At 42.5% G+C, this 26684-nt stretch overlaps 1 protein-coding gene across 1 annotated transcript in view; it reads right to left on the reverse strand.

Moving 5' to 3' along the window:
* gys2 (glycogen synthase 2) overlaps nt 1-17835 on the reverse strand; it is a gene marked incomplete at its 3' end in the record, with an annotated part of 60144 nt that extends 42309 nt beyond the window's left edge. Inside the window, exons 1-4 of the mRNA XM_038738888.1 lie at nt 17538-17835; nt 12477-12658; nt 5051-5242; nt 4751-4936 (exon numbers count right to left, since the gene is read on the reverse strand). Of these exons, the coding sequence (XP_038594816.1) occupies nt 4751-4936; nt 5051-5242; nt 12477-12658; nt 17538-17661 (684 nt within the window). The remainder of the gene's footprint in view (nt 1-4750; nt 4937-5050; nt 5243-12476; nt 12659-17537) is intronic.
* Nucleotides 17836-26684: the final 8849 nt, after the last annotated feature.

The following is a 26684-nucleotide window of genomic DNA, read 5'->3' on the forward strand; positions in this document are numbered from 1 at the left end:
CTCTGTGAAGGCTTGCACTTCTTGGGTTTTAATTTTGACCCAAGTGTCATCGACATACCTGTACCAGTGGCTCGGTGCTGTTCCTCTGAAGGAGTGGAGGGCTTTTCCCTCCACTCCTTCAGAGGAACAGCTTGTAACTTCCTTTTTATGCATTTGTGGAATTTTGTTCAATGTGTACTGCGGCAATCTGTAAAAAAATGCACACAGAAATGACATGATGAGGATTTTCTGCAGTATATCACTGAGTCTTTCCCTTTTTCTCTCCCCATTTAGCTATTTAGCTTGGCTATTTTACGTGTCCAAAACATAATAAATAAATAAATAAATAAAAGGGTGGGGTTAATCAGAGAATAAAAATCCCCGAGGTTTTAAATTTACAAGAACAAAACTTTAGTGGATTGAGTTCCCACTTTTCTCGCGTTATCAGTGGAATTAATGGACATTTTGGTGAAGGGCTCGCTCGCTGTTGTTCGGGCGGTGAAGGAGAGGAAAAAGAGCAGCCTCCGCACACCGCTATCGGCAATATTTCTGTCCAACGTGTGCTCACTGTGCAATAAACTGGATGAACTTCCGCTTCTGGTGGAGAAAACTTGTATTCATCTTCTGTTCTGTGCTTCACGGAGACGTGGCTGTGTGAACTGATACTGGACTCCGCACTGCAGCTGGCAGGCTTCCAACTGTACAGAGCGGACTGCGACACAGAACTCTCCGGCAAAACAAAAGGTGGAGGTGTCTGTTTTTATATTAACAATGGCTGGTGTACCGACGTGACAGTGATTCAGTAGCACTGTTCTCCTGATCTGGAATATTTTATCATTAACTGTAAACCGTTTTACTCCCCCCGTGAGTTTGCTTCATTCACTCTGGTGAAAAACTGGACTCCCTTGTTATTGTTCTCAGTGACTTTAACAAAGGAAACCTCAGCCAAGAGCTCCCCAAATACAGACAATTTATAAAGTGTCCAACCAGAGCAGGGAACACTTTACATCACCACAGTTAGCAGTGCTTATTACAGTGTCACACGCGCTCCACTGGGACACTCTGATCACGTCATGATCTACATGATTCCTGCTTACGGGCAAAAATTAAAGTTCTGTAAACCTGTAGTGAGGACATCAAAGAAGTGGACCAGTGAAGCTGTAGGCTTGTTTGGACTGCACTGACTGGGATGTTTTCAGGACTGCTACCAACATTCTGGATGAGTTTACAGAGGCTGTGACGTCCTACATCAGCTTCTGTGAGTACACATGTATACCAACACGCACCAGGGTGAGTTATAACAATGACAAACCCTGGTTCACAGCCAAACTCAGACAGCTAAGGTTGGAAAAGGAGGATGCATTTAGGAGTGGTGACAGGGCTGGGTGCAGGGTGTTAAAATACAGGTTTAGCAAGGAGGTACGAGAAGCTAAACGACTGTCCTCAGTGAGGCTAAAAGACCGGTTCTCTGCAAACAACGCCACTTCTGTCTGGAGGGGGTCCAGACAGATCACTAACTACAAACCCAAAGTCCTCCACTCCATCAACGACTCTCGCCTAGCAAATGAGCTGAACCAGTTCTACTGCTGGTTTGAGTGTCAATCGGACAACATCCCCTATGACTCCTCCGCCTAGTTTCAGCCCCAGTCCACCACTTTCTTCCCCCCTCCCCAGAGTTGGCCAATTCTACCCCCTCCCCTCCTCTCTCCATTTCAGAGAGGGAAGTAAACAGACTATTCAGGAGGCAGAAACCCCGCAAAGCTGCTGGGCCGGACTCTGTCTCCCCATCCACCCTGAAGCACTGTGCTGATCAGCTGTTCCGGTGTTCACAGAAATTTTTAACACCTCACTGGAGACATGCCATGTGCCAGTCGCTTCAAAGCCTCCACTATCATCCCTGTCCCCAAGAAACAAAGGACCACAGGACTAAACGACTACAGACCCGTCGCCCTGACATCTGTGGTTATGAAGTCCTTGGAACACCTTGCGTTGTCCCACCTAAGATCCATTACAGACCCACTCCTGGACCCCTTGCAGTTTGCCTACAGAGCCAACAGGTCTGTAGATGATGCAGTAAACGTGGCCCTTTACTAAATCCTCCAGCACCTGGACTCCCCAGGAACCTACGCCAGGATCCTGTTTGTGGATTTCAGCTCTGCTTTCAACACCATCATTACCTGCAGGTGGATCACTGACTTCCTGACGGACAGGAAGTAGCATGTGAAGATGGGAAAACATGTCTCTGATTCCAGGACCATCAGCACCAGTTCACCTCAAGGCTGCATTCTTTCCCCTCTGCTCTTCTCCCTGTACACCAACAGCTGCACCTCCAGTCCGTCAGGCTCCTGAAGTTTGCAGATGACACCATCCTCATTGGGCTCATCTCTGGTGGGGATGAGTCCATGTACAGGTGGGAGATCAACCATCTGGTGACCAGGTACAGCCAGAACAGTCTGGAGCTCAACGCTCTGAAGACAGTGGAGATGGTCGTGGATTTGAGAAAGAGCACAGCCCTCCCTCCCCCATCATCCTGTGTGACTCCCCAGTCACCACTGTGGACTCCTTCCGCTTCCTGGGCACCATCAACTCCCAGGACCTCAAATGGGAGCTGAACATCACCTCCCTCACCAAGAAGGCCCAGCAGAGGATGTACTTCCTGTAGCAGCTGAAAAAGTTCAGCCTGCCAAAGACACTGATGGTGCACTTCTACACCGCTATCATTGAGTCCATCCTCACCTCCTCCATCACCATCTGGTACGCTGCTGCCACTGCCAGGGACAAGGGCATGCTGCAGCGCATCATTCGCTCTGCAGAGAAGGTGATTGGCTGCAATCTTCCATCACTTCAGGACCTGTACGCCTCCAGGACTCTTAAGCGAGCAGGAAAGATTGCAGCTGACTGTCATGATTTGGCTTCGCCTCCTTCCCCTCCCTTGTGTGTCCGCCCTGACAGCGCTCCAGAACGCCTTCAATGGATTCCGTCTGAGCCTGGAACTCCCCGCATGCTCCCTACCCTCTTGCCTCCCCTGAGCACTTAATAAATCTTGCCTGCGTTGTTAACCATCTTGTGCCCACTTCTGAATCCTTTCAGTGTAACCTAACACTGACCCCTCCCACCCTGGACACAAACTGTTTCAGACAGTTTGTGTCCAGTTTGTGTCTCAGTTTTCCCTCTGGCAGGAGGCTGCGGTCCATCAGGACCAAAACCTCTCGCCACAAAAACAGCCTCATTAACGAGGCCCGGGTCCCCACTGACACTCCCCCCTTGCAAATAATACAAATGTCTCTGCACATGTAAATATTATTTCATTTCATATCCTGCACAAACCTGGCAGACTGCACATATTTGTTGTTAATTGTTAATCTTTGTTGTTGTATAGTTTTATATTGTTAATTTATATATATATGTGTACACAACATCCTCTTCTGTTGCAATACTTCTGCACAACACAAACCCGGAATAACGCACATGTAAACATCTGCGACGTTGTTCTTTCTCTGCAAATAGTTGTATTATTTTTCTCTATTCTTTTTATAATTCTTATATAACTTGCATTGTATATTCCATATTTATATATTTCTACATTTATTTATGTTAATTGTATGTTTATCAACGTGTAGCACCTTATCACCAAAGCAAATTCCTTGTATGTGTAAAACTCTATTTGGCAATAAAGCTCCTGATTCTGATTTTTTCTTCTAAATACGCACAATTCACAACAAAGTCTCTAAAGTCACAATGCATATGATAATATGGTGACATGGGCTGAAATCGAGTATTTCCTCATTGCTAAATCCGATTGAGAAGTGTAATATCATTTTTCACTGCATGCCTAATAAGCCTAGACGGCAGGGGCATCTGTCATGTGATGTTGCAACCTTGCAAAATGAATGTGGTTCCTTCCCAAAAAAAAACTTTCAGAGAGGTTTTTTACATCTTAATCATATTACACATAAAATAAGAGTCCATGAAATACTTAATACAGAATTACAACAATAACACTGTTAAGATAATTACAAATTTACTCAATGCACTGCCAAGCCTAACCTGGATGCCTGGCTGCCACGGTGTTAGATTTGGCCATTAAGCTTTCTTTACACTCCTCATATTCAGACACTATCATCTGGCATTCTTCTGGAGAAAACACGGAGCATGCGCCATTGTGAAAAAACTCTGCCTGTCACCAGCAGGTGACAGGCATAGATTTATACGCCACACCACGGACACGCCACTTCGACAACAACTCACAGTTTAATAATAATAATAATAACTTATATTTATATAGCGCCTTTCACTAGACCCAAGGACGCTTTTTTAGGCATGTACAACATTTAGTTGTCAATGCCTTTAGATGGCACAGCAAAAGTCCATCCATCCAGCCATCCATCGTCAACCGCTTATCCTGCATACAGGGTCGTGGGGAGCTGGAGCCAATCCCAGCTGACATCGGGCGAAAGGCGGGGTACACCCTGGACAGGTCGCCAATCCATCGCAGGGCCACACATAGACGAACAACCAGTCACACCTAGGCCGCATGTCTTTGGACGGTGGGAGGAAGCCAGAGCACCCGGAGAGAACCCACGCAGACACGGGGAGAAATTTGAAGTCGATCGGACTAATTCTCTAGAAGGTGTTTGTTCAAGTAAGGAGCGTGTAAATCGCCAAAAATCACCACAATCAAAATGGACAAATTTATGTTGGGTTTAGGGCACCGCTTCCTTCAGAAGTGAGAGTGTGTGCATATGCATGGTCAACCCTCCTGACCTCTCACCTTGTCCAGGTTGTTGTAAAAGTCGATATTCCCAGCACAGAGGTATCGTCCCAGCAGTGTGGCATGTGTGGTAAAGACCGTTGCCATGGGAATCTTGCGGGAGCGAGAGAGAATAAGCCCTGGACCAGCCTGCCACTCGTGGAAATGACCGATGACATTGGGCTTGTCGCCCAGCTGGTCTGTTAACTGGAAAACAAAAGATGAGTTGTTCACAGATTCACATTGTAACAGGAAGTAAGACGTTGAAATGTAGGAACTTCTCTGATGATGACTGTGCTGAAAAACAGGCTATACACTGACCTCTTTGAAGAACCAGGCGATCAGGGAGCCCAGGATGAGTGAGTCGTTGGCCTCTCGGTCGTGGTAGGGCAGGCCAATACTGCAGGTCTGCCACAGGTCCTCCTTCCAGCGGTCCAGGTTCCAGGCTGCAGAGCTGATGTCAAACAGGATCACATAGGGGCTGCCCTCAATCAGCCAGCGGCCAAAATGAACCTGCAGCATCAACAGCAAAGGAAGCCCACCGAGAGAAGTACAATTTTAGAAATCAATTTTCAAAATCAGATTCCAGTGTGCTTGGGTAAACTAAAGAGATACTGTTTGTTGCTTGTACACAGCTGTTGACAGACTCTTTTCTAGCCAGTAACAGTGGTAGAAAAAGTTACCACTGTCTTTACTTAAGTAGAAGAATTAAGCTTAGAAAGCTTAGAGTTATGATGAGAGTTGTTATTTATGATGTTCCTTTGGCAATGACAATGGAGGAGATAATTTGGGAAGTGAAAGGAGGGAAAGTAGTGAAAGCCACAAGACTGCAAACACAAAGAAAAGGGGTGAAAACTGATAGCCTCTCAGTAGTCCTGGAGTTTGAAAAAGTTATGCCAAAGAGAGTAAGAATGGGATATCTGAGCTATGATGTAAGAGAGTTTATCCCAGCACCACTTAGATGTTTCAAGTGTCAAAGAATGGGACACACTGCTGGTCAATGTAAAGGAAAACAAAGATGTGCTAGGTGTGGAGGTGAACATGAATATGGAAAATGTGGCCAGGATACAAAAGTAACTAATCAGGTATCTTATGCTGATGCAGCAAAAAAAGTGAAGGAAAGTGAACTATTCAGATCCAGTGTTACACAAGTAGTAAATAGAGCCCAAGAGTCTGAGAACAGATGAGTAATTGAGGTTTCATCTCCAACACCAAGTCAGAGGCAAACAGAAACAAATCCAAGGATATTAATCCATGGATATTAATGAAGATACGCTGATTGTAGGTAAAACCAACTTTGTTGCTTTCATCTGTAAGACTGTAAATGTGGCAATACAGAAAAAGAAAAAAAGTGATAGAATCAAGACAATTATAGAGGCAGCCGAGATAATGGGGATCACGGAAGTTACAGCTAAACTGATTCATGAGATGTTGAACCCGACTAATTATGATGGAGTGTCTCAAGGTGATTAGCCTCATTATGGTATTTCATATCCTCCACTGGAATGCCAGAAGTTTAATTGCAAATGGACAAGAGTTCAAGAAGGTTGTAACTGATCTGATAATGGGGTGGCGATGGCGCAATGGATTCAATCCCCCATTGTGACCCATCCACCATTGTGTCCCTGAGCAAGACACTTAACCCATAATTGCTCCAGAGGCATGCAACCTCTGACATGTATGGCATGGATAAAAGCGTCAGCTAAATGTAAATCTGGAAGTTAGACTTGATGTTATGTGTATACAAGAAACTGGCTACAACTCAGTTAGATGTTCCAGAATTTACCTTTTGGTAAACCTGGTAAAGACACAACTAATGCAGGAAACTACAGACCTATAGCCTTAACATCGCACTTGTGTAAATGGATGGAAAAGATAATTGTCTGTAGATTGTCATATTATTTAGAGCAAAGAGGACTGCTAAACAAATACCAAAGTGGACTTTGTAAAGGAAGATCTACGGTAGACGCTTTAGTTAAAGTTAGCAATAAGGCAGAAAAGGCGGTTAGTATGAAAGAGGTCATGGCTATAGTATATTTTGATATTGAGAAAGTTTATGATTCAATGTGGAGAGAAGGACTACTGATAAAAATGGTATGAAATGGGTATTGGTGGAAGACTATACAACTGGGTTTTGTCTAACTGTCTAACTGAACTTTCCGTGTTAAAGTTGGAGATGCTATGTCGGAGGATTTTGAAATTGAAAATGGTATTCCTCAAGGGAGCGCTATAAGCCCTATTTTGTTTAACATCATGATAAATGACATTTTTGTAAATGTTGATAGAGATATTGGGTCATCACTTTATGCGGACTGAACATGTAGGAGCAGGAGCATACATACCTGAGTTTGATGTAGTTATATGTAAAAGAATTAATGATAAATTATCTGTATATACAGCAGAAATGGTTGCTATTATTTTAGGGTTACAGTGGATAGAAGAGGTGAGGCCTGAGAGAGTTGCCATTTGTTCAGACTCCACTGCAGCCCTGTATAGTTTGAATTCCAAAAATACAGTAAGAGATGATCTATTGATTGGAATATATACAATAATGCTGAGAATACAAAGAGCTGGAGTTGATGTGCAAATTGTCTGGGTCCCTGCTCATGTTGGGGTTGATGGGAATGAGAAAGCAGACAAGATTGCAAAGACAGCGTTGAAATTAAAAGATGATGAAATAATGCAAGTTCCCTTTGGAAAGGAGAGGCCAAATCATTAATTAGAAAAGCAGTGAATGACGTATGGCAGAAGAAGTGGGACACAGACACTAAAGGGAGACACTATTACAGCATACAGAAATAAATTAAGGTGAAGGGTTTCAAAGGGAAATGTAGAAGAGATTAAGTGGTTTTTTCAAGATTAAGGCTTGGACATACTGGGTTAAAATCAATGCTTCATTTAATGGCAAAATGTGTGTCTGATAAATGTGAGGTTTGTAATGTTCCTGAAAATGTCGAGCATGTCATCATGAAGTGTAATAAATATAATTCTGAGAGAAACATCTTACGTGACAAGATATATGAATTAATTTTCTCAAATCTACAGGATTAGATCATAACATATAGCCTTTTTTTTGGTTTGTTTGTTTGTTTGATGTTGTTTTGTTGTTTTGTTTTGTTGAGTTTAGTTTTCTATTTATTTATTTACCTTTTGGTTCACTGAACCTGTAACCTGAAGCACTAAAACCTTGATATTACACACTCCGGTACAGTAGGTGGCACCTGAACAAGTTGGTTGCGATCCGCCATTAAACCCAGAGAAGAAGAAGAAGAAGAAGATCAGGCAAAGGAGAAGGTGTTTCAATGCTGGAGAAACCTCAGAGATTTGAAATTTGGGGTTCAGCGCTTCTGAAGCTTGATTTATAGCGCTTCAGCGTCCACTGTGTTGACTTTTGCAAGCAGAGCAGGCTTACTTACGGTTTAGCCCTCCGCTAACGTGAATGGGAGTAAAATTATATACGTGCGGCTGGTATAGCCAATTCAAATGTTACCGACCGAATGGATCACATTCTGATAGTAAAACGAGTCATTTCGCTCGGGTTGCGACGGTGAAATATATTGATTCACTGTGTTACAGCCGCCGTTTTGGCCGCTAGTAAATGTTACTTCAAATTGGCCAAAGAATTTGAACGTTTGCTCAGTAGCTTTCACATCAGGTGTAACGTTAGCATTATAGCTATAACTTTAGCTGTGTTAGCCAACGTTTACAACAACTCCGCACTTGAACAGTCTGTGAAGTTACATTGCTGTGTTTATTGAAATATAATTCACAACCAATAAAGCATACTTACAGGTTTTGATTTTCCCACACAGAGTCGGAGTTGCATCGTCTAAGACTAAACGTTTAACTGTTTCCGGTGTTCTGACGATCTATGCTGCCTTGCCGAAAAATGCTACCATAGCGCAAATCGATAGACTCGACTCTACTCATCCCTGCTCCGTTTTCCATTGCAGATAGTACCCAGAGTACGTAGCTGGTGGTCATAGCGACGCCACACACAACTGTCGCAATTTAATGTTCAATGCGACACACACACCAGCGATCCACACAGCTCTCTCTTTTTTAAGGTATGAAAACGTATGTTTTCCTCTGCCGTTGTTGCTGCAGCGGTCTGTGTAACGGCGGAGCGGGCGGCTGGCCGGCCTCACACGCTCCTCCTGCGGGTTGGCACAGGCTTCCCCCGCAGCCACTTGCGGAGCTCCTCAAGTCAAAATCTACACAGCTGAATTCTCTCCTCAAAACTTCTCAGAAGTGGATTTAGTGATGAAATTCCATATGAAAACTGTAAAATATAAACCTTCCTGTTGCTGGCCTCTGTCTAGTGCACGCGATGATGAAGTGAATAGTGATGATTCTCTCTGACCAATCAGCAGTCTGTCGTGTTTTCACGTTACATTTTAGTTTCCCTCAGCTTGCTTGGAACCTCATACCAGCTTCCAGGTACAGGTACAACATTTCTACAATGGAAAACCAAACAACGGCGAGTCGCTCAGACTAGCTTGGTTTGAGGGCGTGCCTGACCCCGCTAGCCGCTTGGCAAGCATTATGACGCGTTTTCATTGTGACGTCACAAGTAAAGGAAGTGAAGGGACTTTGGGCTTTTTCACTTTGCAAACCTGTTACATGCACAAAAGAGATATATAACTCAATAAAGGAAAGGGAAAAAGCCAAAAAAACATAATACCACCTCTTTAACACAAAATCTCTGTGAATTCAGTGCGATTTGCAATTTTGACCAATCACTGCAACCTTTCCGCAAATTTGACCTATCATCGCAGTTTCCCGCAAAACGTTGTCAAACGTCAGCTTGTCACTTCTTTCTTCTCGAGTATCAGTATCGATCTTCTTTATCAAAGTGGGAGTAAACTGTTTTGCAAAATGTGCACTGTTGTGCTCAAAAATAATGGAAATCCTGTTTGACACACAGAGTGGCAGAAACGCAAGGACGAAGTCAAGTCACGAAATATACCTGAGGTGTACAAAGCAGTGTGTCGTCCACCTCTTGGCAAATCAGGCCACGTCGTTGTTCATTTGCTTCCAAAATATAAAGCCAAGTTGAAACAAGAGAGGCCAGTCACCAACGAGATCAGAATATGGAATGACAGCAGTGAAGATAAAGTACGTGAGTGCTTTAAAGAAACTGATTGGCAAATGTTTTTTGACTGTTGTATGGATGCAAACTAATTAACTGAGACTACTACTGACTATATGAAATTCTGTGAAATAAATGTTAATTCTCTTAAGACTATCAAGATTTATCCTAACAACAAAGTATGGGTTTCTAAGGAAATTAAATGGTGTCTTAATGAGAGGAAAATTGCATTTATCAAGGAGGACATGAGTTTAGTAAGGGAAAAGAGGGGGGAACTTACAAGCATCACTAGGAAAAGTAAGGTAGAGAAGCAATTATATAATGGTAATTTGAGGGACGCCTGGAATGGTCTCAATAATATGATGGGTAATGATGTAAGGAAGAGGGACATTTTTACCTCAAATACTGCTGCTTTTGCCAACTATTTAAACCAATTTTATTGTAAATTGATTCCGTTGGGAACCACTTTGACCCATATCAATTTGCTTATAGGCGTGGTCGGGGCACTGTGGATGCAGCTCTGAACACACTTACTAAACACCTGCAGATGTTTAAAAGTTATATGACCTTGGTGTTAACGGATGGCTTACTTTATGGATTAATGACTTTGTTTCCCAACGGCCCCAGAGAGAGTCTTTGAACGGCATTAGTTCAGAGCAACAGGTGCACCCCAGGGCTGTGTCTTATCACCCATACGTTACCGATACCAATGAGATGCAGATTCAAGACTCGACTTCTTATTTGTATAAGTACGTGGATGATATGGCTTTGGTTGGTTTAATGCATGAAGGAGAAAGATGTGGAGAGAGAGCATATTTTAACCATATTGACAAATTAATTAGCTGGTGTTCAAACAGTGCTGTAGTCATATATACCAGTAAAACTAAGCAGTTGGTAATCTGCAGGAATAACATCTCTCTTTGCCTAAACACAGTAAACATAATGACCGTCCTGTTGACATTGTGGAGGACTTTAAATACTTAGGTACCCTACTTGATAGAATATTGAGTTTTACAGCAAACTCTGACTACAGTATATCTATAAAAAGGCCATGCAACGTATGTATTTGTTGAGAAAGTTGAACAGCTTCTCTGTAAGCGAAAATACCCCAGAGCTGGTCTACAAAAGTCTCGTGGAGAGCATTCTCACATACAACATATCAACATGGTATGGTAATCTTGGGGCTAAGAATAGGTCCAAATTGACCAGATTGTGAAAATGGCTGTGAAAATCATACAAAAACCACAGAGAAAACTGAGTGAGATATATACACTCCACTGCAGGCGTATATACGTATGAGACGTATACGTATGTATGAGTGCTGCCAGTATTGCTGCAGACGTTGAAGGGGAGGGGTGTCAGCATGTGCTCAGTGCCCAGTGCTCAGACCATACACTGCACACTGCATCAAGTTGGTCTGCATGGCTGTCGTCCCAGAAGGAAGCCTCTTCTAAAGATGATGCACAAGAAATCCCGTCTGATGAGACCAAGATAAACTTATTTGGTTCAGATGGTGTCAAGCAAAGACAAGTTTGTCCTGCCTACGGTCTAGCATGGTGGTGGGAGTGTCCTGGTCTGGGGCTGCATGAGTGCTGCCTGCACTGGGGAGCTACAATTCAGTGAGGGAACCATGAATGCCAACATGTACTGTGACATACTGAAGCAGAGCATGATCCCCTCCCTTCAGAGACTGGGCCGCAGGGCAATATTCCAACATGATAACGACCCCAAACACACCTCCAAGACGACCACTGCCTTGCTAGAGAAGCTGACGGTAAAGGTGATGGACTGGCCAAGCATGTCTCCAGACCTAAACCCTATTGAGCATCTGTGGGGCGTCCTCAAACAGAACGTGGAGGAGCGCAAGGTCTCTAACATTCACCAGCTCCGTGATGTCGTCATGGAGGAGTGGAAGAGGACTCCAGTGGCAACCTGTGAAGCTCTGGTGAATCCAAGCCCAAGAGGGTTAAAGCAGTGCTGGAAAATAATGGTGGCCACAAAATATTGACACTTTGGGCCCAATATGGACATTTTCACATAGGGGTGTACATATATATGATATATATTAAAGGCTGTGTGATGTGTTATTTTAAGGGGACAGCAAATTTACACCGTTATACAAGCTGTACACTCACTACTTTACATTGTAGCATAGTGTCATTTCTTCAGTGTTGTCACATGAAAAGATATAATCCAATATTTACAAATATGTGAGGGGTGTACTCACTTTTGTGAAATACTGTATGTATTAAGCATACATCTAATTGCGAAAATCATTGTAAAACACCAACTTGATTCTGGTGGGACTGATGCTTCTCTACCACAATTTCTGAGAGAAAGACATTGATTAATGCTGATTATCATTATAAGTTGTATAGCAGTGTTAGCATTAGTGCTGGTGGTATTAACTGTAGAAGTAGCTGTAATACTAGCACTACTACTAAGGAAGATTTTGAACTAGTTCAAGCCACCAACGCCGTGATTAAGGGACATCTCACTCCAGACTTAATCATATTTGTAGCAATTATTCAAATAATATTAGAACTAAGTGCTTTCTGAAATATATTAGACATGAGACATTGAGCTAATATATTGTAGTCTCAAAATCTCCCTCTCTCTCTCTCTCTCGGTCCACACACACACACACTCTCCCACCTGGCAGCCGTTGTGGATGAGAGCATCCATGGCCATCCTGATGGCAGGATTTGGCGGCTCGCAGCCCTCCACCTGGGTCTTAAAGTTGTGTTCGAAGTAGGGCCCCATCATATAGTAGTTCTCCCCCCATTCATCTACTGTGATCTTGGATTTGGTCTGAATCACTGTGTAGATTCCTCCAACTGCATGTTCACACACAGTGAAAGGAGAAGACAGTTGCAAAGTCACATTTTTTACTTCTTATTAGTATTAGTATCATCAGCACAGTCCATGGTGGGGAGGAGGATCAGAAAACATTTTTTTCAGCCCCACCAGCAAATTTCCACCTACATTGAATGTTACACATATTAGCAGGTTGCAAAAACCATTCCCAGACCCAACCATTCCCAGCACTTGGCGATACACCGGCAAAGAAAACTCCCTTTATTATATATATATAATTATAAAAGGTCACAAAGAATGACTGTCTCCACCACATATTTTGACACCTCTTGTCCAGGAATTTATTCATCCAGTTTGTTCATTGTCAAGTTGTTTCTTGGATGTTTGTGCCTTTCATTAATGAAGTTATAACTAAATTCAGGAATAGGACCACGCCGCTCTCTCTCACTAATTCAACCACCTGCATCTCAGTCAATTTCTCCAATCCAACCACCCATGCTTCACTCATTTCATCCACCTGTGCCTCTCTAATCCATTCACCTGACACACACACACACACGAACACAGACCATTAGTTCGTGTATGGGTTCTGGGACTGCAGCAAGATGCAGCAAGCAGTGTGTGCGGCGAATCGTCTGCTCAGTGTTATCTTTGCTGGTTTTTCTATGTATGCCGCAGAGATGTCTCGGCCTTATATGTGTACGATCGCCAAGCTCTTCTCAACATCTGAGCCTCAGTGGAATCGCTGCTTTCAAAATACGATCTAAGAGACCAAACTTCAAATCTCCCTCCCTTCTTATCCAGTACACCTATAGGCCTGTGGCACTTACCCAGTGCCTATTCCTGTAAGAAACATCTTAGAAGACAGGGAAAGCGGGAAGGTTTACTGGTGAGATCCAAAGCCTACCGGATGTCCACCGATGCGATAAATCCTCGCCTCTGGAGCGACAGCACTCCGCTGTCTACTCACCGGACTTTAGAGGCCGGTGGATCTGGCCTATTTATCCCGCTCAAACTGATGTCTGCTACCCATCGATAGAGGTGCCCGAACTCCGGCGGATGCGGGCTCGTTAAGGTGGCGTGAACTACGAGAACCTTCAGCCACTAGGCCGTGCTTCATCATCAGGCAGAGGGGAGCTTGTCTTTCGCATGGCCCTGATCAACGTTAGATCACTAGCAAACAAGATATTCCTGCTCAATGACTTCTTCACCTCTCGGGAGTTGGATTTTATGTTCTTGACGGAAACCTGAATCCATCTGGTGAATCTAATCTTTTCTCAGAACTTCTTCCTCCCGACTGTACATTTCTCAGCTCCCCGCGGACCACTTGGAGGGGTGGAGGTCTAGCTGCTGTATTTAAATCCACTTTCCACAGACTCCCAGTGACATCTTCGCTAGCTTCGAACTGCAACTTTACGAATTCAACCATCCTTTTCCTGTGTTGTATGCGGTTGTTTATTGCCCTCTGAAGTTCAAAAAGGACTTTGCGGGGTTTCTGGCAGTGATTATGTTAAAATATAATCCTCTTCTTATTGTTGGTGTTTTAATATTCACCTATGCTGTGAAAAAAATCCTTTGGCCAAAGATTTTATGAATCTTACTGACTCATTCAATCTTAACCAGTCAGTGACATGAAAAAATCTGTGTCCATATCAAGGAAATCTGTAACCGGTATATCCAATCACCTGTCTGTTCTGTTCACTGCTACCATCCCCTGCTCCAGGATCGCAGCTTGTCATCCTACTCGTCGTCAGCATGCGATCAACCCTTCAACTACGCTGCAGTTTGCAAATGCTTTTAAAGAATCTAAACTCTGTAACTTGGATGGTGACTGTGGTCTCAGTGCTGATGAGCTCATTTCCTCCTTTGGCTCCACCTGCACTGATATCCTGGACTCTGTTGCTCCTTTTAGAATTAAACTCCCAAAGTCATCCACAGAACCATGTCAACTCCAGGTCTCCCTAGAAATTCTAAGAGACTACTTTGCAAGCTATCAGAGAGCCGTAAAAATCTTGTCTCCAACAAGAATCATAGGCCCCAGGTTCTCTTCAAAAATCTAAACTCCTTTATAAATCCTAGCGATGCAGCTCAAATTGTGCCCACACCTACATTATGCGAAGATTTTAAAACGTTTTTTACTGGAAAGATTTCTGTGCTTAGATCTTTACCAACCTCCTCTGCCATAGACCCTTCAGTTCCTCCTACATACTCACCTGTCTTTAAGCAGTTTGTGCCTGCATCACTCTCCTCACTATTTAAGATTGTCCCTCAGATATCCTTCCCTCTCGTCTTTTAAAGGACGTTTTTAATACTGTTGGGTCCAGCATTCTTATTTTAATAAACACATGTCTTAGCGCAGGGTGCGTACTTATCTAGATGAGCCCCCACCCTGAGTCTCGACCCATGGGTTCCTAGCCGCTCCAGCAACCAAACCCTAAACAACCCCCTTCATCCCTCCATTCTCAACCCCTTTATCCCTCTCCCCTCCATCCCAATATTATAATTACTATAGTGATGATAATAATAATAATAATGTAATAATAATAATTAAAGCTGCAAGCAGCAATGGGCGGGCCCTCACACGTGTAGCGCGTCGAGGTGTGAGGCAGCCGTGTTGTAGATTTAGGGGCTCTGACAGTGTGGCTGTGAATTTGCCATGGGCTTCGGACGCTGTACAAACGTGTTAATCATCACTTCCTGTGTCCCCTTTGTGGCGCTACATAGCACTTTGCACTACAACTATTACTGAACATGTAGATGTGTTGGGCGTGACTGTTATCAAGCATGTGAGCATGTACACTGAAGTTAAAATCAAATTCCTGTTTTCTGATGAATCATCGATTCTGGACGCCACGCCATGGCCACGCCCTTCCACAACTTTTAATCATCAATGGCTTTAGACCGCACAGCACAAACCTGAAGTCGATCGGACTACATTCCTAGAAGGAGTTCGTTAAAGTACGGAGTGTGTAAATCATCCAAAAATGACCATAAAATTCAAAATGGCTGACTTCCTGTTGGGTTTAGAGCATCGCTCCAAGAGGCTTTTTTGTACGTCTGTACAGTCAAGTTACAACAACTTTCTCTGTCATGGCAAAGAGTGGGACTTCGCTGCCATGCCACCGCCACGTTTTTAACCAAAAAATCAGAAGTTTTACATTATGGCTTCATCAATGTGTTCAGGGTTTTCTGGGACAGTTTTGAAGTTGATTCGTCCAACCTGCTAGGAGTAGTACATTACAGCATAAAACATGTCATTTCCTGTTGCCAGCAGGTGGGTTTAAAGTGCACAGAGAAAATTTGAAGTTGATCGGACCAAATCTCTAGGAGGAGTTTGTTAAAGTACAGAGTGTGTAAATCATCCAAAAATGACCATTAAATCCAAAATGTCCGATTTCCTGTTGGGTGTTGGGCATCGCTCCAAGAGGCTTTTTTGTACGTCTGGACATGATACATGTGCCACAGAAATTCCATACTGTACATGTAGGTGAAACTTTTTTCAGGGCTGCTCGGTAGGGGGTGCTAGTGAGCCATTTTGACACGTCTGAAATATGTGCAAAGTTTGGTGAGTTTTTGAGTATGTTTAGGCCCCCAAAATTGAGGTTACTTTGAAGAAAGAAAAAAAAAATCCCTTCAGTTTCAATAGGGACCTCACACATTTCGTGCCTGGGCCCTAATAAATAATCCCTTCAGTTTCAATAGGGACCTCACACATTTCGTGCCTGGGCCCGAATAAATAATCCCTTCAGTTTCAATAGTGACCTCGCACGGTTCGTGCTCGGACCCTAATAATAATAACTAGAACTAGAACAGCCAGAGTCTGAAATTAAAGGGACTTGCGGTTACGGAGATCTAAAATGAATGTATGTCTATGGGAGTGTCATTTGATATACTATTAATAGCGCCACCTAGAGGCCGATAGACACCAAATTCCATACAGCCCCTCTGGAAGGTGTGCCAGAAAAGTTCCCCAGGGTTTGGTGTAGATCGGCCATTCCAAACCTAAGATATGACATCACTTCCTGTTTTTAGTGTTTTTCGCAAATGTTTGTTAGCTTATAATTGGGACATTTTTTAAAATAGGTTTTTCAGTTTTCGCGATTTTGAGAAAAAAAGGTTAGGTGGAAATAGCCCGAATGCATGGGTATAAGGTTTTCTGATATGCGCCTTTGTATGCGGGAATTCCATGCCCAAAGGCGTTGACCTTGCTAAAAGTTCCCCCCTAGGCTATAAACACACACACACACACACACACACATACACACACACACACACACACACACACACACACACACACACAAGCTAGCAGGATGATTACACACAGGTGAAACACAGCTCATATAAGAAGTCAAGTACAAGACACTTTCAAAATTAAACAGGAAACTAACAGAACTCCAAAACAAACCATGACAAACCACTTTCACCACTTATCTGAAGTTTAATGTTTAGCTCTTCAAAGTAAGCCGACTCCTAACTCCCACGCTCACTGGATTTCAATATTTGCTCTTTCAGGGGCAAAGATTACAATACATAATCCCAATTCTGCCACACAGACAGACTTTCTGTGCTAAGTTATTATAATTATTAGTGGACTTATTTCATTTATTAATATTAGTGTAAATGGTTTTTTTCCAGTTATTATTCAATCAGAGAAATCTTCAGAGAAACGAGGTAGTTTTCTGCCAAAGTCATTTTGTCACTTCATTATGGCTGATTAATCCAAAAGGAAGACTATATCCAAATACCTGAAATGCTGAAATGCATGTGTGTAGTATAGTTGTATAATTTGGAATACTTTGGAAGGCCATGTGTAGTTGAACTCATGATCATCAATTCAAACACATTATTGTTATATGTTATATAATTATTATTAAAGAAAAATTACAATTGTGAATTGACCTTTGTTGGTGACTTCCCAGGCCACCTCAAAGAGCAGCAGGTCCTCCACTGGCAGCTCGTCCTCCTCCCAGGCCAGCAACAGCCCGCTCAGGGAAGTCATAGACAGGGAACGTGACAGCGGCATCTTTAAAACAAAAGAATTTCCCCTCGGGGATCAATAAAGTATTTCTGATTCTGAAACTTCTCGAGGTCCGACAGACGTCACCTGGAATCTAGAAAGCGGCAGTTAGAAACAGCTCTGCAGGTCCTTGGCTCAGCATGGACAGTCCTCCAGGAAACAACAGGACAAGAGAAAAGAGGCCAAAGAGCTTCCACCCCGCCTACTGAGGCTGACCTCCAGCCAACAGGAGGGAATGTTTACCTTCCATACACACATGCAGTCATGTTTCCAGCACTTCAGAGGACATTACATTGACTTACATTCACCCTAACCCTAACCTTTAACCTAGGCTTTACCCTTAAATTTAATGATTTATCTTATGGACCTATGTTTTGTCCCCAAAAAGAAGGTAAGTCCTCACACGGTGTAAAAAGATGTATGTCCCCATAAAATGAGTAATACATTGTCCACACACACACACATAGACTTCAGGAGTGAAAGAATTGGTGGAGTCATGTGTGATGAACTGAATGTGATTGTGAAATGAATGAAAGTAGGTCAGGGACAGGGGGAAGAACTCACAGACAGTGCCAGAAAATTAAGAATATAAGAATGTATCCATCCTATGGCAATGTATCCAATAATGAGTTTCAACATACAGTACGGATGGCTACCCTGCTTTTATGCTTTTTTAAAGATTTTAATGATTATTTTTCACTTTTTTGCAGACAAATTGAGAAAAAGTGTAGATGAACTAAAAGGTAAATTTTATGCCTGGCCCGATGTTTAAATATCAGGGATGTGATTTTTCCAGATTTTCCGACCTGATAATCTGACCATGTGAATCATGCAGATCTGTAAAAAAAATCAAAAAGGGGAGTAGTGTAATTGATTACTATTTCCAAAACAGTTATATTACTTAAGTTACTATTCCATGTAACGCTGCGTTACTGAGCTACTGAACGCACCATTCCTGACGTGAATGATGAGCTGCAGGTCAGGGCACTGGACCTTATGTTATTTAAGTCAGCTGTAAGCCAAAAAGAATGGAGAATTAGGGAGAGAGGCTTTTTTCCACAGCTGTAAGTAGCTACTGCCATTATTGGTCGCTGGTTGCTGTTTACATTCCACCTCAGGCCTGTGTTAGTGAGGCCTTACTACACCTGTCCGACCAGATAAATAACATGGAGAAAAAACATCCAGTCTTCCTGCTCATTGTTCTTGGGGACTTCAACAGAGAAAACCTCAGCCATGAACTCCCAAAGTACAGACAGCATATTAAGTGTCCCACCAGGGACACACTGGACCACTGCTACACTACATTAAAGGACGCCTATCGCTCTGTCCCCCGTGCAGCCTTAGGACTCTCTGATCACTGTCTGGTTCAGCTTATCCTGACACACATGCAAAAACTGAAATCTGCTAAACCTGCTGTAAAGTCAGTGAAAAGATGGACCAACGAGTCAAAGCTGGAGTTACAGGCCTGCTTTGACTGCACTAACTGGAGTGTTTTTGAGGCTGCAGCCACTGGCCTGGACGAACTAACTGACACTGTGACATCTTATGTCAGTTTTTGTGAGGACGTGTGTGCCGACTTAAACCTTCCGCACATACAACAACCAAAAACCCTGGTTCACAGCAAAACTCAGGCAGCTTTGTCAGACCAAGGAGGAGGCCTTCAGAAGTGGGAACAGAGTCTTGTACAACCCAGCCAGGAACACTCTGACTAAGGAGATCAAAGCTGCAAAGAGATGCTATGCTGAAAAGCTAAATAGTTAAACTAAGTAGTTAAACAGTTTTGCAGCCAACGATCCTGCGTCAGTGTGGAGAGGCCTGCACACACTCACCAACTACAGGAGACCATCCCCCAACACCGCTGGTACTCAACAACTGGCAGACGAGCTGAATGGCTTTTATTGTAGTCAACTTGGGACTACATCACATCCTGCAACACCTCGACACTCCAGGGACATAGGCAAGGATCCTGTTTGTGGACTTCAGCTCGATGTTTAACACCATCATCCCGGACATCCTCAGCACCAAACTCACCCAGCTCACTGTGCCAGCCTCCACTTGTCAGTGGATCACAAACTTCCTGACTGACAGGAGTCAACAGGTGAGGCTGGGAAACATCACATCCAGCACCCGGACAATTAGCACTGGCGTCCCCCAGGGATGTGTGGTTTCTCCACTGCTCATCTCCCTCTACACCAACGACTGCACCTCAGGAGACCCATCTGTCAAACTCCTGAAGTTTGCTGATGAGACAACGGTCATCGGCCTCATCCAGGACGGTGATGAGGGACAGTTATATTATCCAAGATGGCGCTGAGTATAGCTGCCTCTGTGTTCGGTGCGCTTTGTTTTGTTTTGTTTTTGTGTGTTAATTCAGTTTTCGTCTGTGATTCCCGATACTCTTTCACCAGGGAGGAGCTCATGAACATCAGGGGAACAACTCCAGCGGATTTAATTCCCACTTTTCTTGCATCATCAGTGGAATTATTGGACATTTTGGTGAAGGGCTCGCTCGCTGACATTAGCGCTGTGAAGCGCCGCAGGAGAGGGAAATGAGCTGGGTCACTTGTGTGTCTTTGCCGGCAGGGACTCCGGCACCAAATCACAACAACAGTTATCTCACAGCGCTTTTCATAAAAGAGCAGGTCTAGACCGTACTCTATGATGCTATTTACAGAAGCCCAACAGTTCCCACCAAGAGCAGCACTAGGAGACAGAGGCAAGGAAAAACTTCATTTTAAGAGGCAGAAACCTCGAGCAGAACCATGGCTCAGGGTGGGCGGCCATCTGCCTCGACCGGTTGGGGTGAAGGAGAGAGGGGTGGGGGGTGGGGGGGGGGGGGGCGCAAAGAGAGAGAGAGAGAGGGCAGGAGAGGAACAGAGAGAAAAAGAGAGGGATGGAAGGAGAGAGAGGGGAGGGAGGCAGCCTACACAATATACACACAGAGGTACAGACAGTAAAGGTGATGTTGCTATAGACTAAATGAAAAACGGTACAGAAATTTATAGTAGTGTTAATGATAACAATCGTAATGTTAATGATTATAATAACAATAATAACAATAGGACTAGTAACAGTAGTCGTTGCAGCAGAGGGTGTCGAGCAGGAACACGGGGGCAGCAGGTGACCCGCAGCCACAGATCCAGACTCCACAGCTCCAGAGCCAGAAACACCTGCAGGAAGTGATAGGAGGAGAGAGGAGAGGGACGAGAAAGCACAAGACTACCAGAAAGGGGAGAAGTTTTGTTAGTAACATGCAATAATGGATGAGGTTGCATACAGAGGGAGAGAAAGTAGAGGAGAGAGGAGCTCAGTGCATCATGGGAAATCCCCCGGCAGTCTAGGCCTATAGCAGCATAACTAAGGGATGGTTCAGGAATACCTGAGCCAGCCCTAACTATAAGCTTTATCAAAGAGGAAAGTCTTAAGCCTACTCTTAAATGTGGAGATGGTGTCTGCCTCCTGAACCCAAACTGGAACCTGGTTCCACAGGAGAGGAGCTTGATAGCTGGACGCTCTGGTTCCTAGTCTACTTTTGGAGACTCTAGGAACCACAAGTAACCCTGCATTCTGGGAGCACAGTGCTCTGGTGGGGTAGTAAGGTACTATGAGCTCTTTAAGATAAGATGGTGCCTGACCATTAAGAGCTTTGCAGGTAAGAAGAATGATTTTAAATTATATTCTGGATTTTACTGGAAGCCAATGCAAAGAAGCTAAAACAGGAGAAATGTGATCTCTTTTCCTGGTTCCTGTCAGAACACGAGCTGCAGCATTCTGGATCAGCTGAAGAGTCTTAATGGATTTTTTCGAGCAGCCTGATAATAAGGAATTGCAGTAATCCAGCCTAGAAGTAACAAATGCATGGACTAGTTTTTCTGCATCATTTTTAGACAGGATAGTCATCATCATCCTAGTCATTATCATCATCATAGTCATCACCATTACAGTCATCATCATCATCATAGTCATAATCATCATCATAGTCATTATCATCATCATAGTCATCATCATCATCATCACAGTCATCATCATCATCATCATAGTCATTATCATCATCATCACAGTCATCATTATCATCATTCTAGTCATTATCATCATCATCATAGTCATTATCATCATCATAGTCATCACTATTACAGTCATCATCATCATCATCATAGTCATCACCATCATCATCATAGTCATCACCAATACAGTCATCATCATCATAGTCATAATCATCATCATCATAGTCATAATCATCATCATAGTCATTATCATCATCATAGTCATAATCATCATCATAGTCATCATCATCATCATCATCATCATCATCATCATCATCATAGTCATAATCATCATCATAGTCATCATCATCATCATTCTAGTCATTATCATCATCATCATAGTCATCACTATTACAGTCATCATCATCATCATAGTCATCACCATCATCATCATAGTCATCACCAATACAGTCATCATCATCATAGTCATAATCATCATCATCATAGTCATCACCAATACAGTCATCATCATCATAGTCTTAATCATCATCATCATAGTCATCACCAATACAGTCATCATCATCATAGTCTTAATCATCATCATCATAGTCATCACCAATACAGTCATCATCATCATAGTCTTAATCATCATCATCATCATCATCATAGTCATCACCAATACAGTCATCATCATCATAGTCTTAATCATCATCATCATCATCATCATAGTCATCACCAATACAGTCATCATCATCATAGTCTTAATCATCATCATCATAGTCATCACCAATACAGTCATCCTCATCATAGTCTTAATCATCATCATCATAGTCATCACCAATACAGTCATCATCATCATAGTCTTATCATCATCATCATCATCATAGTCATCACCAATACAGTCATCATCATCATAGTCTTAATCATCATCATCATAGTCATCACCAATACAGTCATCATCATCATAGTCTTAATCATCATCATCATAGTCATCAACAATACAGTCATCATCATCATAGTCATAATCATCATCATCATAGTCATCACCTATACAGTCATCATCATCATAGTCATAATCATCATCATCATAGTCATCACCTATACAGTCATCATCATCATAGTCTTAATCATCATCATCATAGTCATCAACAATACAGTCATCATCATCATAGTCTTAATCATCATCATCATGGTCATCAACAATACAGTCATCATCATCATAGTCATAATCATCATCAGGGTGCGAATTATACAGTGACAACCGGGTCAAAAACAGGAAACCTTCTTACAAACTTACAAACTTACAAACTTTACAGTTTCCTTGCCTTGCCCTGTCAAAATGTATATCTAAAATAACTAATCCCCCATTTCACTGCTCATGCCTAAACACCAGTGTTGGCTTACAGTTACATAAAATTTGAAATTACACAGTGATAATGAGGTGACAGGAGTGACAGGAATAAGGAGTTAAGTGTATTAAAGCAGCTATCACCATCATCATAGTCATTATCATCATCAGTCATCATCATCATAGTCATCACCATCATCATAGTCATAATCATCATCATAGTCATCATCATCATCATCATAGTAATTATCATCATCATAGTCATCATCATCATCATAGTCATCATCATCATCATAGTCATTATCATCATCATAGTCATCATCATCATCATAGTCATTATCATCATCATAGTCATTATCATCATCATAGTCATCATCATCATCATAGTCATTACCATCATCATAGTCATCATCATCATCAGGGTGCGAATTATACAGTGACAACCGGGTCAAAAACAGGAAACCTTCTTACAAACTTACAAACTTACAAACTTTACAGTTTCCTTGCCTTGCCCTGTCAAAATGTATATCTAAAATAACTAATCCCCCATTTCACTGCTCATGCCTAAACACCAGTGTTGGCTGACAGTTACATAAAATTTGAAATTACACAGTGATAATGAGGTGACAGGAGTGACAGGAATAAGGAGTTAAGTGTATTAAAGCAGCTAGATAGCTAACTACTGACATCATTAACCTGCAGTGTCTCCAGCAGCGTGTGATGCACTGACTGGAGCGAGTGATGTGGGCAAACAAGATGTTAAACTAATGTCAATGTTAGGAAATAGTACGGTCCATTTTAGGGGTGTCTGATATTCTATTTCAAGATTCTTAAATATAAGGCATGAGTACGGGAAATGTATTGTAATATTTACAATTACAGGTAAGAAAGACATCCCTGAACTGTTGTTTTTGCCTCTTTTGGGGGACCCCCCCCCCATCATCATCATTTTTTGCAAGTAAAAATACACTGGGTCTAGTCTGGTGGGTTTTAGCGGTATTTTCATTTGCGTGTAGCAATCGGGACACTTTAATAAGGGGACAACCAATTAGTGATTTTCTTATACATGTTTGGACTACATAAAGGTAAGAAATGAGCTTTCAGTGTGGTGCCACGAGATCTGCGTTTAATTCTCTATTAGATTCCATTGGCTTCTCTCAGAGTGTTTATAAACCGACTCACTGTTTTAACCGCACCCTCGACCTTGTTCTGCTATGTCTGTCTGATAGTGCTGTAGCTAATAAGGATGTGATTCCATCAGCTCTAAATTCATTATCAAGTCACAAAGTAACAGAATAACTATGCTAATCTCAGTCCCTCCGATCATCTTGTTGATAGTGCTGCAGGCTCGCTGAAAATGACACTTGTTACTTCATGAGCTTCTTTAATGATAAAATTCTAACTATTAGAACAAAATTCACCAAGACCCGCCCTCAACTGGCACCGACTTATCACCAAACTGAGGAACCTTAGAAACAGCTGTAAAACCAGATATATGTTTAGACTACTTTGCTTCCCTCAGTCTTTACCAACTAACTTCATTAATTTCTTCATCTAAACCATCAACCTGCCTCTTAGACCCCATCCCGACTAGGCTGCTTAAAGAAGTTTAGTCAGCACTTCTTTACTAGATATGATATATGAGGCTGGATTACTGCAATTCCTTATTATCAGGCTGCTCAAAAAAGTCCATTAAGACTCTGACAGGAACCAGGAAAAGAGATTACATTTCATAAATCCTTCTGCTCACCTACAAAGCTCTTAATGGTCAGGCACCATCTTATCTTAAAGAGCTCATAGTACCTTACTACCCCACCAGAGCACTGCGCTCCCAGAATGCACGGTTACTTGTGGTTCCTAGAGTCTCCAAAAGTAGACTAGGAGCCAGAGCGTTCAGCTATCAAGCTCCTCTCCTGTGGAACCAGGTTCCAGTTTGGGTTCAGGAGGCACATTTAAGAGTAGGCTCAAGACATTTTTCTTTGATAAAGCTTATAGTTAGGGCTGACTCAGGTGAGTCCTGAACCATCCTCTAGTATAGCATATGGGTGGTAAAGCAGGACCTGTGACAATAACTTATGTTGCTGTGGGAATCTATTCTATCTATGTCTAATCTATTGCACCGTCGCCACCTCTCTATAATAATAAAAATAATTAGAATAATAACATATACCATGACAATACTAATTTGGAAAAAAATATATATACAGTATATATCTATATCTATATAGATATATATACAATATTTTTTCCCCAAACGTCAACAGCTAAATGTGCAACATGAAAAATGTTAAAAGGAAAAGTACAATTTATTCCCTTTCCAAAACCTAAAAAAAATCCAGGAAAATGTAGGCTGTCTATTGTTTCTAATGTAATGTTAGTTAGCTAATGCTAGATAACTAATGCTAGCTACTACTTAATGTAACGTTGTAAAGCTCTATTTAATAATGGTAATAGTGAATAGAGACCTAACCAGCTTTACAGAAGCAGTGTTAATCCTTAATATCATTGTCCTCTTTTTCAATAGTCAATAATAATACAGTGGTTCACTTTTACTCAGATCGGTAGGCTTTAGCGCTTCAAATGCACAATGCAACTGCAAAACTGTCTGCTTCTTTCTGAGATAGATTTTTCCAAAAATTAGACAATATTTCTCCAGGGAGTTCAGTAATAGACTGTGTATGCACCGTGATAAAAGTCCGACAGGTCCCGACAGTTTGTCGGACTTAGCAGCAGTAACTAAGGGGGGTGTGGCTTAGCGAAGGTTCAAGTGTGAGGATGTGGGTATTAAACTGTGTGTGTGCCGTAGCTGGCCTCTTTTCAGGACATGGTGTTGTGTTATGAGTAGGCCAACATAATGTCTTGCCTCTCTGTCGAAGAGGAATTTGGTTGCCGTGATTCAGGAGGTTATTATACTGAAACTGCCTGAAAAAGTCTGCATAATTTCAGCACTGTGGACTCCACCTGCACTCAGCTGTTTGTAGTGAAGTTTAAGGATTTTGACAGTGACAGCACTGGCCATGCTCCTGGCTCTCTGTTTGACTTCTGTACTTTGCAAATACAAAAGTCTAAGTGACACAGTCCGACTCTAAAATCTATCACATGATTGTAGCCTACTTTAGATTGCTGCGTCCAGGCGCACGCAGCACAGCCGCAGCAGCAGTATGTGTGTGTTGGAGAGAGACGCACGCTAAGAGAACGGTTGAATTTAATATGTTAATATGGAAATAAATCGATTTAAGGAGCTTTAAATTAGGTATTTACTGCATCTAATCTTATCAGTTGTTAAACTGTGCAAAACGAGGAAACAAGGCAAATAAATTTGCCAATATAGGGTTCCCTTCTAGACAGCAGTGTGTGTGTGTGTGTGCTTTGTAATGGTGTAGCCCAAGGGTCCATAATAACAGCCTGCATTAGGGCCCGGTGTTACTACCTTACGCCAATGACTTCAACTCTGAAAGCGGGCGCGTGTGTGCATGAGACGACAACGGCCGCGAAAGTTTTTTAGGCTACACACATAGCCATGCATTTATACTTGGGTGTCGGTGTGTCCATCGTTCTGCAATTACAGCCCCAAGCGCTAGTTGGCGGTAGTGCTATAGCGTCCACTGTGTTGACTTTTGCCGACCGAGCAGGCTAACTTCCACTTAAGCCCTTCTCTAACGTGAACGGGGTAAAATTGTCTACGTGTGGCTGGTATA

The sequence above is a fragment of the Micropterus salmoides genome, unplaced genomic scaffold, assembly GCF_014851395.1.
Source record: "Micropterus salmoides isolate LMB-PRFRI ecotype aquatic unplaced genomic scaffold, ASM1485139v1 Ms_hic_scaffold_23, whole genome shotgun sequence".
Taxonomy (NCBI): domain Eukaryota; kingdom Metazoa; phylum Chordata; class Actinopteri; order Centrarchiformes; family Centrarchidae; genus Micropterus; species Micropterus salmoides.